General features: G+C 50.7%; 1 protein-coding gene across 1 annotated transcript in view; it reads left to right on the top strand.

The window, feature by feature from the left end:
• The first annotated feature begins 1,002 nt into the window (after positions 1–1,002).
• The window catches only part of LOC122369922 (ATPase family AAA domain-containing protein 2-like), a 53,918-nt gene continuing 40,389 nt past the window's right edge, over positions 1,003–14,531 (top strand). Inside the window, exons 1-10 of the mRNA XM_043345088.1 lie at positions 1,003–1,102; positions 1,436–1,680; positions 4,260–4,419; positions 6,083–6,262; positions 6,794–7,032; positions 7,339–7,663; positions 9,065–9,260; positions 9,697–9,807; positions 10,179–10,324; positions 10,856–11,004. Coding sequence (XP_043201023.1) covers positions 1,621–1,680; positions 4,260–4,419; positions 6,083–6,262; positions 6,794–7,032; positions 7,339–7,663; positions 9,065–9,260; positions 9,697–9,807; positions 10,179–10,324; positions 10,856–11,004 — 1,566 coding nt within the window. The 5' untranslated portion in view covers positions 1,003–1,102; positions 1,436–1,620. The remainder of the gene's footprint in view (positions 1,103–1,435; positions 1,681–4,259; positions 4,420–6,082; positions 6,263–6,793; positions 7,033–7,338; positions 7,664–9,064; positions 9,261–9,696; positions 9,808–10,178; positions 10,325–10,855; positions 11,005–14,531) is intronic.

Below are 14,531 nucleotides of genomic sequence, written 5' to 3'. Positions count from 1 at the left end.
TTTCTCTGCGGCAGACTGCTCATCATTTTTTTCCTTTTCTTGCATATGAAAGTAGCGAAAGTTGTCCCAAAAGCCAGAGATTCATTTCTTACTTCTTACCAAAGCAATCAAGCGCGGGAAGTCCTTGTCTTTTCAAGACTGAGTTTCGCTTAGATATAAAAAACTGAGGACAGTAGATTGAGTAGAATTACTTCTGGTCCAACTACGGAGTTCTACCGAGATTACCGTCAAGCGTTAGAAAAGCCTCATGCTGCTACTGGTTTGAGTGTAGCGGTAGGGGTCTTCTGCTTTACTACTCTTACGTGTAGCTGTTCTGTGTGAACAAAAAGTGGAGGTTGTTGTTTTTGGGTGTCGGAGTTGGTTGGTTGGCAATTTCGGGGGTTTCGGGCAAGGTTTCGGGTTTGGGTTTGTTTTTGCCGTTTTGCAGGGTTTTGTGGGAGATCTTATCTTGTGGTTTTGGGTTGGTTTTGGGTTGGTTTTGGGCTTTTATTCTCTGTTGAAGATGGTTTTACTGATTATTAGGATTTTGGAAGACGAAGGCGTCAGTCAAGCATGGATTTTGATAGATATCATGATCATGTCTTGTCAGCAGCCCCTTTTTTGCTATTATAGGTCGTTTTTCAAAAGTGGCTGGCTTTTGACACATTGTTCAACTGGTCACGCATTTATGCCAGCAAAAAAGGGTTCAGACCAAAAATGAGCTTGACGAAAATTCAAATTGAAGTTTTTTAAATTTTAACTTATGAATTGCCCCTGATTAATTCCATTAATCAGGATTTAGAACTAGTTAATTGTAATCCCTGATTAATTCCATTAATCAGGGACTGACAAATAGATTAATTCCATTAATTGTTTTGTAACAATGTGTTGAATCAGTGACAATTACAATTTACATGTGGTTGAACTTGCATTATAATGTAATATAACATGCCATGAAATATGAATAGAAAAACCTAGGTACACAATTCAGAATTTGGTGACCATGAAAAAGAATGTTCCCTAGATTTGTTGACAGTTGGTGGCTGGTGTCATCGTAAAGACACTGGGTCATGGGTGCCAGCTGCATCTAGTGACATCATTACAAATACAGTATGCTCATTTTGTAAGTCAATTTTCATTGATTTATCAGGTACAAATAAGAAATGAAGATTTGGGTGGTAGAAATTAGTTTGATGGTGATAGGTGCAGCACTTGCTGATAATCATGTCATGTGGCAGCTTTGATAATGAACTTGAAGCCAAACAACTTTTGACAGTGAGCCACAATTCCACAATTTTCCAAACTTCATGTGTAGATAATGCAGGCATGTGAAACACAGTGGGAGTTCTATGAGTTCATTGTGCCTGTTTTGCCATTTCAAAGCAAATAACATGTATGTGATCATGATCTGAGATGAGAATGAACTGTCTAAGATGTGAATCACTACCTGTTTCAGGAATTCCAAAAGAAATGACAATATCAAATGCAAACTATGCCCCTGGGATGCTAGCTTCAGATATTCTCACCTGGTGAGGGTGGTGAATGAGCTGTCCACAGAGATTATGCTTGCTATATAGCTACAGTATTTTGAAACTAGGGCATTGATTATTTACTTTAAAGAGTTTCTGGAAGAATATTAAAATGGTTTTGACTAGGCACTCCAGGGGCGAAGATGACACACCACCAAAGAAAATGAAAGAGGTAAGAGCAATGTCGCTTACCTATCTATTTTTATTATTTGTACCTTAGTCACCTACTCTTAGGCTGGGGGGATCCAGAGCGTCGTAAGCCTCGTCGTAGCTGCGACGTGTCGGAAGTTGTGTAGTAAGTCGTTTTTGAAGGGATCAATCGATGAGTAGCGTTACTTAAGTAGTAAAGTCTATCGCAAATAGCCTGATTTGCGACACAACTTACGAATTTGAAATAGCAGTCGTAAGTTGTGTCGCAAGTTGACCTTTCCTTGAGGAAGAGGTCACAGGTCACAGGTCATTCGGGTCATGGTCACGAAATTTACATGGTAGGTGTAAAATTGTTTAAACTTTAGATCCTGAAAATTTGGTTGCAATCCGTTGACGCTAACGCGAGTTATAGAGCTTGAACTCACGGGTCGTCTATGAGGCCTCAATCCGTGCCAGCGGGAGTGTTGAAAATGGTGCATAATATGTTATATTCACATTTATTGGGGTATTCGGGTATATGAAGTAGCCTAACACCATTCCAGCAACTACTGGCAAATCCAGAAAGGCGGTCTTGGATGTTGCAAGGGGCATCCCCCAAAACATTCTCCCAATTCCAAAAACGACGTGTCCGAGATGACCCCGATGACCTCCAATGAGCTCTGTGATAACCCCAAGTTGACCTTTTTGACCTGACGTGTCCAAGATGACCTCCGTGACATCCTATTGCGCTCTCTGATGACTCCAAGCTGACCTCTGTGACCTGACGTGTCCCAGATGACCCCCATGATCTCCAATAGAGCTATGTGATGACCTCAACATGACCTTTGTGACCTGACGTGTCCCAGATGACCTCCGTGACCTCCAATTGAGCTCTCTGATGACTCCAAGCTGACCTCCGTGACCTGACGTGTCCCAGATGACCTCCATTTGAGCTCTGTGTTGACCCCAACTTGACCTCTGTGACCTGACGTGTCCCATATGACCTCTGTAACCTCTAAGTGACCTCTATGATGACCCGATGCTAACCTCTGTGACCTGACGTGTCCCAGATGACCCTCATGACCTCCAATAGAGCTCTGTGATGACCCCAAGTTGACCTCTGTTACCTGAAGTGTCCCAGATGACCTCCGTGACCTCCAATTGAGCTCTCTAATGACTCCAAGCTGACCTCTGTGACCTGATGTGTCCCAGATGACCTCCAATTGAGGTCTCTGATGACCTTTAGTTGACCTCTGTGACCTGACGTGTCCCATATGACCTCTGTGACCTCTATGTGACCTCTCTGATGGCACCAAGCTGACCTCTGTGACCTGACGTGTCCCAGATGGCCCCAATGACCTTCAATTGAGCTCTGTAATGACCCCAAGTTGATCTCTGTGACTTGATGTGTCCCAGATGACCTCCGTGACCTCCAATTGAGCTCTGTGATGACCCTAGGTTGACCTCTGTGACCTGACGTGCCCCCAAGTTGCCCTCTGTGACCTGACGTGTCTCAGATTACCTCCGTGGTCTCCAATTGAGCTCTGTGATGACCCTAAGTTGACCTCTGTGACCTGACGTGTCCCAGATGACCTCTGTAACCTCCAATTGTGACCTCCATATACAAATTTATTACCTCTCTGTGACCTCAAACTCTTTCAACTCATTTCTTCTAAAGCATCGATCGATTCTAGATGCCCTATAGCCACGAATCTCCTGTGATCGATCCCAAATTTTATGGCAAATCACGTAAGCGTTAGCAACCACAAGTCACCCAGTTAATACAAAGCTTCAGAATCAGAGAACATGCTTGACCTTGCTGTCTCATAAGCTCGCAAGCCAGAAGGGCGAATGTTCCTTTATGCGTGATAGAGTTTTCGACCTTACTGACGTTTACTACGGGATCAGCTGATCGTGTAGCCTGTTAAATTCTCGAGTAAAGCGGGTATTTAAGCCTCGTCGCAGCTACGTTCTGTCGTATCCTCCGACAAACCCCTCTTTCCTCAACATCCCTCCTTTTCCGCTACGACACAACTTGCGACGGGACATGTGTCGTAACTTGCGACGTGTCGTAGATGGACTTGCGACGCCCTGGATCCCCCCGGCCTTAAAGTCCTTGTACCTGCTATTTGCTCTCAGTTGACCACTCTACTTAGGTGGGCTTCTGCACTGTCCTGCTTTAGTAGTTTGGTAAACAATTTACTTGGTATAGTAACTAATAGGACCATATGATTCTATGCTGGCATTATAAAACAAATTGTAGGAATTAAGTATGTGGACACAATTGGAAAATTGCTGATGGTAAGGATTTTGCAAGTGGGGACCTGGTAACATTTCAGAGCAAGGCAATCCTTTCATCCTGCCTTCTTTAAAAAAATGAAGTGCTGTTCAATGCTAAGGGCAACTTATGTCCTACATGATGTTATTGGTGGTTTTCATGGTGGTTTCATGGTACATTGGTATGTCATGCAAACGCGCATTGGTATGCCATGCATTGGTAGGTCAATTCTGCGACAGCGTGTTGCAGTGCTTAGCACACATTCTGGGTACATTAGATTGCAAAGCTTCAGTACCACCAGAGCAATACCTATTGTCCACCTCTGACGTTCCCCGTTTAATCAGGAGGCTGATGGCTCGGAAGAGCCGCAGGACGGGGACGGGGCTGAGCGGCGCCCGCAGCGGCAGATGGCGGGACCGGCGGCCCGGCGTCAGACGCGCGGTCGGCCCGGCAGCCCCACCGCTGCCGCCTCCGGCTCGGCAGATACCCTCGGCGGCGCCATGGGTGAGTGGGAGGGCGCCGGGTGACGCTGGAACCTGGACCAATGGGAGGGCCTATCGTGCGTTACCTGAGAAGTGAGGGAATGAAGATGCTTCATCAGTGCCTCACGAGATCCAAAGTAGCGGAGTGCGGACAGTTGGCAATCCGTTTGCACGGAACTAGAGAGGATCAATCCAAGGCCATATATATTAGGTCGTTCAATAAGTAACGAACAATCGGTCATAACTTCTTTATTTCTTTATTTAACACCTTCAAACTTTCACAGATTATATATCAGACATTTCTGAATGCAGCCTATGCCTCAAACCAGTCGCCGCCCGCCTGCACACACTTCTCCCAGCGTTCCGGCCAAAGCCGGAATTCCGCCCGGAAAAACGCGTTTTCCGTCTTTTTCACCCAGTTCTTGATAGCGCACCTGACTTCAGCGTCGGTCTCGAAGTGTTCACCACGGAGGCCATCCTTCAGGGGACCAAAGAGGTGAAAATCTGAAGGAACCAGGTTCGGACTGCAGGGCGGCTGGGGCATGATATTCAGCCCTGTCTCGCGATCTCCTCGCGCGTGGCGTGAGACAAGTGCGGTCGGGCGTTGTCATGGTGTATGGTGATGTTGTTGACATCCGAGCCGCGCCTCTTCTTCAGGATTGCTTTTCTCAGTCTCCTGCAGGACTGCGATGTAGCGGCCCGCTGTCCATAGTCCGCCCAGGTTCAAGAAAGCCCACCAGGATGACACCATGACAACGCTCGTCCGCACATGTCTCACGCCACACGCGAGGAGATCGCGAGACAGGGCTGAATATCATGCCCCAGCCGGCAGCCGTCCTGCAGTCCGAACCTGGTTCCTTCAGATTTTCACCTCTTTGGTCCCCTAAGGGATGGCCTCCGTGGTGAACACTTCGAGACCGACGCTGAAGTCATGTGCGCTGTCATGAACTGGGTGAAAAAGACGGAAAACGCGTTTTTCCGGGCGGAATTCCGGCGTTGGCCGGAACGCTGGGAGAAGTGTGTGCAGGCGGGCGGCGACTGGTTTGAGGCAAAGGCTGCATTCAGAAATGTCTGATCTATAATCTGTAAAAGTTTGAAAGTGTTAAATAAAGAAATAAAGAAGTTATGAACGATTGTTCGTTACTTATTGAACGACCTAATATGTGGATCAATATGCAGTGATGTAACCAGTATTATGGCGTCAAATGGGATACATTTTTTTTGCTAGTCTCGAGCGGATAGCCGCCCACATAGGCATCCGCGCCTCGTCGTGTATCACCACTTCAGGGTACACCTTTTATCAATAGACAGAAAGACAGTGGCGTCACCTGCCCGCGCTGTGAATCCTGTCAGTAGCGATCTGGCCTGGCTGTAGTTTGCGTGGATGGTCCTACCAGGAGCGGTGAATGGAACTGTCTGTATTTCCCTGGGAATAGTCTCATGAATATTTGCTTTGACACCACCTGTCTTTCTTTATCGTTAGCGTCCGTTGGGTACTACGGTAGCTAAATTTGGTCCAATTGTTACTATGGTATCGGAATTTGTGTCTCAACATTTTCTTAATCTTTATAATGGCATGCGTCCTTTCCGTCAGCGATTCATCACTCACCATGTTTTAGCAGCTCGCCTTTGTGACTCGTCTCCCTGATGTAAACTTACCCCCTCCCCCCTCCCCTGTTCGGTAGGTGTCTCGTGCTCCCACAGCCGACGCTCCCTGTCGCGGTTCAGCGACTCGTGGGACGGCGAGCGGCGCGACCGTGAGCTCAAATTCACCGGCAGCCCGTTCCGCTCGTCACGTCATCGGGTCATCGAGCGGCTGCCGCCCTCCCGGCGCCGCTACAACGTCGAGTTCACCGAGATTGAAGGTGGGAAGCGGCTGTGGTGGACAGTGCTTCAGTACGGGGGTGGTTGTTGTCGTATAGCGAGGGGTTGTTGATTGGGTGGTAATCAGAGATGAGGATGATGAGAGGGGTGCGAGCCATAACCTGGCAAACTGCAGACCCATCAAAAACCCCAGTTTCGAAGTTTGATTTTATGGTAGTTGCTGGGCATTGTTTGAAATTGGTATTTTTTTTTTCAGTTTGGCTTTAATTGTATGAAAATTTGTATGAAACCACGATCCTTACTAGGTAGCGAAGCAGGGTCCTGACATCTATGTATTGCCAGCTCGGAAAATGAGACTGAACGGTGGAATCGAGTAACACGGCAACGTATCTGCTGCATAACATGACACAACTCCCTCTGACGTGGCCATGCGAGCTAACTTTTGCTTCCACTTGCCGCAGGCGATCCCTGATTTGACGAGCTCACGGCGATAGTCGAATTGCGTCTCCGCCACGGCACCAGCCTATCCTTTCAAGTTTCAGCCACTAACACCTCTCCCCTTTGCCCACCAGTGCGCCGCAGCGGCCGAAAGCGCAAGATGATGTACGACAACTTTAGCGACACGTGGATCACCACCCAGATCGCGCACTCGGGGCGCCAGCAGTTGGCTGGCGACGCGCCGCCACCGCCGCCGGCCAGGCCCAGGTCTGAGCCGTCGCCACCCACTCCTCCAGATGATGGGGAGGCTGAGCGGCGGGCAGAGCCCTCCAGCCGGCGGCGAGTGCTGCTGCCGCCCCTGCCAGAGGATGACGTAAGCGGGTAGAGCGGGATCATGTGGTGAAGGGAGGGGATGGAGAGGCACGTCTGATGGATGGGACTAGTCAGGCTGGGGAAGCTCGTGCCTTCAATGTGTTTTATTTATTCCCATTCTCTTTTTACTCGATTGCTTCATTTCAGAAAGGCTTCTCAACTGAAAGCGCAATGGAAGCGAACTGTGTGGGTTTTAGCTTCGCTGCATTTCAACGGAAGACACACTGTAGCCTCGTTTGTATGCCTTGGCATTGTCTCTCCCCGTTTCTGACTACGTATCCCTTTTTCCATCCCTCTCGCACCACAGGGCATGGACATGTACTCCCGCGTGAAGCGCATCCACCGTCCGGCGCAGCGTTTCGGCATCACGGTGGAGGAGCCGGGCCCGGCGCGGCGCGTGCACCGGTTCGTGGGCGACTCCAGCAGCGACTCGGACGAGGAGGAGGAGGAGGTGGCCGAGGAGGCGGAGGACGCGGCCGGCCCGCCGCCGGGAGAGGAACAGCGCGGGGAGGATCGGCCGCCCGAACAGCGACTGCGGCCCAGGGCGGCCCGCTCGGCGGCGCGATCAGAGACCAAGGTCATCAAAAAGTACTACCTGAGAGAGAACAGACGGGAGCCGGAGTTTTACCAGGGTGAGTCGCCGGACCGGCAGACCAAATGCAAATCCTTTACAAATAGGCAGCGCCTTCACGCCACAGTGCATTTGCTTTTTGAGCATGACGCTATGAAACCCATTGACCGAAAATTATGAGCCAATGGCGTAACTTTCCTGTGGGAATCCTATAGGAATAGAGTACCTTATTTCACCCGCAGATCCCGGTGTCATGAATGTTTCCGAGGATGACAATGTTGAGTAAGTGACCTCTTGTGACCTGTGTGAGGTCACAAAAGCTCCCCGACGGGGAATCGAACCCCGGTCTCCCGCGTGACAGGCGGGGATACTCACCACTATACCATGGATGAAGGAGAACCTGGATTGGAAACTAACAGCTGATTGCGTTCCCTTCGGTAAGTGCCCGAGGGCACGCGCGGCGGCAGCGGGAGCCGCGTCCGCCGCGCATTCACTGGCGCCGCGTAAGCGTTCACCGGCGCTGCGTAAGAGAAAAACACTAGAAATGGCCCTCTTTTTCAAGGTCGCCTGTATTCGGCCCTCGTGTACGACTTTTGTGCGGAACGGACAATAATAGTTTTGGTCTCATTCGATAGCCTGATCAATTTTGTCTGTCTTAAATAGCTTCTAAATCTAAAAATAAATCCGCATTGCGGTCTAATACCCGTTTCAAAACATGCCGCCCCGCGTCCCCCATAGGCCGTAATGCTTAACGGCGGGAGTTTCCAGTCCCGATACTTACCGAACGCTAGGTGGCAGGTCGATCGCCCGGAACGCTGCCCGTAATGTTGAAGGAATAGGAGTTTCCTATCCAGGTTCTTTCATCCATGACTATACTATCGAGGAGTGGCGGTGCTGCTATTGTCCTTCCATTCGGACTGGAGGAGTTGCCGACTCAGTGACGTCGCCTGTCGCGTGTGGGCCGTCCGGTTTTTATTGCTCGCGCTTAATCAGTTGCGCGGAAGACGTTACGGTACGGTAATGCAGAGCCCATTTTACCTGTTTTGCTGGACTGTTTGTCCGAGCGAGCCAAAAACCAGTTTCGCTACCTTGAGATGTCACGCAGCCACACAAACGCGCGGCAGTGGACGCAATTCGTATTGCTGATAAGCCGTGCTAGGTAATGATGGCTGGTCGTCACCATAGCTGTGATCGACTCGTGAAAATGTGGCATGGTGGGGTAAAAAAGTCGAACCCTGCTTGAGTTCAGCTGCGATTTTGGTTTTATAATGAGTATGCGACGATTCACCGTATACTGGGCTTTTAGTTTTTTAACGCATGACGCACATCACCCTACTATCGCTTTGAGCATTTCTCGCCAGCCAACCTCCACCTTATAACGGCCACTGGCCTGTTGTCACCTGAAACCCCATCCAGCCTAATCGTATGACACCTAGCGACGCCCGGTGGTGTGTCCCCTCAGACGAGTCTCTGCAGCTGCCACGCCCCCGCGAGCTGCGAGAGGAGCGCTTCGGGCACCCGAGCTGGCGCCGCCGCCGCCACCACCGCAAGAACTCGGCCTTCAACGAGAGCACAACGGACAGCAGCAGCGGCCGCGACAGCGGAGAGGACAGCTTCCAGCGGCGCAAGGCGCGCAGCATGCAGGGATTCCGCAACAAGTACGGGTCGCTCCGCGGGCCGGGGAAGAGGGCGCTGTATGCTGTATACGTGATAGCCTTACGGTGTGGTGGGGGAGAAAATGACTCCGACTTAAAGTGGTTGTGTTTGAGATGGCTGGCGTCCAAGCAATATCAGTAGGATTAGGTGAATTATGGCACATGCATAAAGTGTAAGCAAAATGAATGAGGTGTGTTTCTGATTGCAAGTTTCACGTGTTTTGTACACATCGTTCTTATCTAATCATTCCATTCACATTGCGTTTGAGGGAGCGTCTATCATCATAGACTTTGTTCGCCATTGTTAAAGCAGTTGTTTTATGGTCATGCTCCCTCATTCGATCATTAGATCCACTGTTGGTATACCGCTTGGCTCATCCAAGAGTGTCAGATGGCCGTCCTCTGAAGTCTGAGCTCATCCCCCGCGCCTTCCCGCCAGGTGTCTGCCAATGAACTTTTCTCAGAGCGAGGCGAGCCAGAGGGCGGGCGGCTCCGAACGACAGCGCGTCGGGAACAGTCTGGCCGACGTCGACCCCATGAGCATCGACAGGTGAGGGCGCTCGGAGGGGTCAGTGGGCGGTCACTTATGGGTCAGCGCTACAGGGGCTGGGTTCATGTGATGTGGACGGCGCCAGGGCTCCTGAGGCTTGATGGGCCGCCTTTCCTATTGGTCCGGCTGGAACTAGCCAATGGGAAAATGCTCGTGAACCCCCGTATATGATTAAGGGGAACTGTACCGTTCATGGTAAAGACCTCCACCTACTCCACCTCGTGTTTATGGACCAGCTTGTCTCGTCTATCTTCCAACAAACAGCCAACCTGACCAGGCTGTCTCGACTGAGACTTACCCAGACAAGCTCAGACCAAGGCAGACCAATGAAGTACACTCTTCACTTACCGTGACTGTCTCCCTTTCCACAGGACTGTGAACTTCGACACGATCGGCGGTCTGAAGGAGCACATCCGCGACCTGAAGGAGATGATCCTGCTGCCGCTGCTGTACCCGGAGGTGTTCAGCAGCAAGAACATCACGCCGCCCAAGGGCGTCCTCTTCTGCGGACCGCCAGGTGAGCCGGAGGTCATGTACCATAGGGTGGAGCTCGATGTTGTGGGGTGAAACATAAGCGCCGTGGGGTGGATCTTAGGTGCTGGGGAAGCGTGCTGAATGTGTCCAAGGGCCGGGATGGATTCGTAATTATCCGTAGACAAGGGGGGCGCTGCAGTAGACCGTTGTTAGGTAAAACTGTTATGAAGCCTTTGGGGCACGCTTACAATAGGTACTTTGGTGTGCAATGTTGTGTGCTTTAGTATGGCACACCGCACTGTGTAGTGTGCGATAGATTGGTGATACATCCTGGCACAAGTTTTTCAAAGGCGTGCTGTCTTGTGATCATTGCTAAGCTCCTGGAGTTTTTTTTTTTTTTTTTTTGCTGGTGAGGTATGAAACACTCAAGTAATGATCAGTATTTCACGCAATACGCATCGACGTGAACATTAAACATTGGAAGGATTATCGTTTCATATTCATCCTGAAGCATAACTAATCTTAGCAAACATGCCACTGTCTTTTGCTAACCGCCACTGCTTTGCGTCGACAGGCACCGGCAAGACGCTGATGGCCCGGGCGCTGGCCAACGAGTGCAGTGTCGGAGACCGTAAGGTGGCCTTCTTCATGCGCAAGGGCGCCGACGTGCTGAGCAAGTGGGTCGGCGAGAGCGAGCGTCAGCTGCGCCTCCTCTTCGATCAGGTGAGGACGACTTTTCCTTCGATGCTTGCCCTTGACCCTATATAGGCCAGGGCCTTGGCTTGGTCCTTGACGAGTGTCTGCCGACTGCGCCGCCGCGCTGCGGGGTTCAGACTCGACTGGATCACAAGCAAACGCAGGCTTGGTGACATAAGAATCCAAGGGATGAGCCATGAGGGAATGGGATCAACTCGCTTGTCTACACTGAACGGCGAGGGGTGTGAGGAAGGTACGGTGTGATACCTATTGTGGGGACTTGGGTAATCGGTTTCCCCAGCCAGTTAGTGCTAGTTACCCCTCTGCAGGGCTGCGGAGTCGATGGATTTTCGGCGACTCCGACTCCGACTCCGACTCCGGCTTTCAAAAACCAGCTCCGACTCCGACTCCGACTCCGGGCAGAATTGTCGACTCGGACCGACTCCAACTCCCGACTCCGACTCCGCAGGCCTAGCAGGGCTGCGGAGTCGACAGATTTTCGGTGACTCCGACTCCGACTCCGGCTCGGGTTTCTAAAATCGACTCCGACCGACTCCGACTCCGACTCTGACTCCGACTCCGCAGCCCTGCCCCTCTGTGTCACAAAGTTGACCGGGGTACTTTTTTGTTGAGTGTTTATGGGATGAGTTTATTGGAGTACTTTTTGCCTCCGCCTCGAATCGACACTCCTTGGTCGCCACTCACTCCTTGATAGTATGGTGGTGAGTATCCCCGCCTGTCACGCGGGAGACCGGGGTTCGATTCCCCGTCGGGGAGTTTCTTATAGTAAGTGCCTTCGCCCCGAACATTAGACGCGTTTACATCAGGGTTTGTTGTTTGTATATTTGTTCATGAACAGTTCGTGAACAATGTTTGTTTGTTTGTTTATTTGATAGTTTACGAATTTTGGCATTCAAGGTCACATGTTCACCAACGATTCTCTGTTCACGAACAGTTCGTGAACGTTCATGAACGTTCATGAACAAGTCATCATTTCTTATATCTTTCTAGCAATTGTTATCATACGGCGCAGACATGACTGCAGACATGTTTTACATGTGAAAAATGCACCAGTCATATCTCAAGCACATGGAATCGTGATTCATAATTATTCTTGCAACGCTGAGGCTTAAATTGTGCATTTAAGACCTTGCATGACGTCATATAAGACGCTACTAATGTTGCTGGTGCAGTAGGAGCTTCTTGCTAATAACTTCCGATCAAATTGAGCTAGCGAGTCGGTTGAGCCATCACTTGACTCAGAAAGAACTGCCACATCGAATGATATGCAGCATGACATCCTCCATGAAGCTTTGTGACCCGAGTGGCTTTGACCTGACCTTGACCTGAGGTCAACATCCTAAAAAGACCTAATCCAAACAAAAAGTATAGCATTCGACGCGCCTGGCCACGACGAGCACGATGGTCCCACAATCGCGGCTCTACCCCCATTTGTGGCGAAGGTATTTACCAAAAACCAAACCCCTACTTTATGACACTTGACCTGACCTCAGGGGTCACCGGTTGGTGCAAGACCTTGAAATCGGATACCAATCGCTTTGGTTCGTAAAGACGCACACGCTGGCTTTTTCCGCAGGGTTCTATCTCAATTAGGAGCGAAATGGCTAAGGAGGGGGTCTTATCTACCCCCTCGTTACCGTGTTCGCGAACAGTTCATGAACGTTCGCGAACTGTTCGTTGTTTGTTTACCAAAATTTGACCGATGACGTCACTTGTTCGCGAACACATTTGTTCGTGAACAGTTTGTTTATGTTTGTTTATTTGAAAAATTAAACAAACACCAAACCCTGGTTTACATAGGGTTTGTTGCAAGCTTATATCTCCGTCCGTGATGTTGCAAAAGATGCCAATGGTGCTGAACAATTTTCAAAATGATCCCCTCTAAATATTTGAAGACCACTGCATCGAAATTATCGCCAAATTAACGAGCTAGAGCCTCGTCAAATATGCTATGTAAACCGGGTTACTGTCTTCGTTTCTTGCAATAGATAAAACCTGCATATAGTGATGGATATTCAATATTCCCGCGTGTCATGCAAGGGGGCTTGATTGCCCCGTCGGGACTCAGCTGACCCCATTTTCAATGCAGGTGTAAGAGCTCACTTGATAATCACGCCACAAGTCAACACCTTGTCACCATAGCCTTGTAAACGTAGTTGCCAGTCAAGGCGTCCAGTTGGACAGGATATAAATTACAAGGGAGTTTTGTTTATTTTGTTGGGAGCAAGCCTTTTCAGCCTGAAAAGGCCATAGCAGAGCTATGAGATGACAGGATAGGGTGTAGGCACTGGGATGTCGCCTGTGGGGACCACCGACGGTGCGCCGCCGCGGCGAGACCGTCCTGGTGGGACAAGTCGCCCTGCCGCTCGAGCAGTCACCCCGGAGAGGGAGTGGTCCTGGTGTGAACCCGACCTCATCACCGGTTTTCTGGGGCGGATGACCGCCAGTCCTGAAAGGGAGCGTGAGGACTGAGGGGTTTGCGGATAGGCCTATCCTGAGAATGGCGAGGATGGATGGGAAGAAGGAACTCAAAGATACTGTGATGCTTATAACTTATCCCGCGCCGGGCCGGTGCTCGGCGACTTCCGCGCCGGGCCACTTGCAACGACTTGGCGAGGTCTCAACCGTCCCCGCGTTTTCCCGAAACCACTCTTCGTCTGTGTTTCTCACTCCTCGATAGTATAGTGGTGAGTATCCCCGCCTGTCACGGGGGAGACCGGGGTTCGATTCCCCGTCGGGGAGCTTTTTCAAATTGTTATCTGACACCTTGTCCAGCTTACGAGTGTGTGCGATTCCGTAATTTCAACACAGGCTGTGGATGGTCTGCTTTTTGAGGATCTGGCGTTTTCAGCGAGGATGGTTTTTGTGATGTCTGGTCTTTTGAGGTCAGTCTCAGTGGAGGCTGGCATTTCAGGGATTTTTATATTTTCGTTGAAGTTTGTCTTGGCTGTCGCTGCCTGCGGGTCGCCATCGCGTTTGATGGCTCTTGACACCTGCCGAACGGCCAGATTCCTCGACGTCTTACACCGAAACTCCGAAACGACATAGGCCGGCGGCAGTTGCCGAGAACAAGGTGTCTGAAGCCAAGCATTCGTCCTGCCGGCGCAGCGGCCGACGGAAGAAAATTTCCTGTCCGGGCGCACCGCCGGTTGACTGGTCTATATGCAACTCCCAACTGGCGGGAAGGCCGCTGCCATCAGGCTCGCGGTTCCGCGTGATGGGCAGGTACCAGGGAGTTTCGGGTAAAGGTTGTCCGTTGCCATCCGTTGCCAGCCTAGCCGACCCCTCCCAGCGCAGGTGGCGGGGCAACGTGATGTCACCGCCGAACAGCCTCGGATAGTAGGCCGGGTGACACAGCGTTTGTTCAGGTATGTATTTAAGTAGATATGCGACGGGCGCGTCCGGACACGGACTGCTACCTCTGAAACTGCCGGACGCCTTGCAGAGTGCAGAGGGAGTGTCGTCTTGCACCAGGGTTGAGTCTTCCAGGGGGGTTTGTGCTTTGTGCCAGGAGAGGGAGCTTCGTCTGGCAC

This window comes from Amphibalanus amphitrite, unplaced genomic scaffold (assembly GCF_019059575.1).
Source record: "Amphibalanus amphitrite isolate SeventyFive unplaced genomic scaffold, NRLGWU_Aamphi_draft 001085F_arrow, whole genome shotgun sequence".
In the NCBI taxonomy this organism is placed as follows: Eukaryota; Metazoa; Arthropoda; class Thecostraca; order Balanomorpha; family Balanidae; genus Amphibalanus; species Amphibalanus amphitrite.
This window is presented reverse-complemented; position numbering and strand designations above follow the sequence as displayed.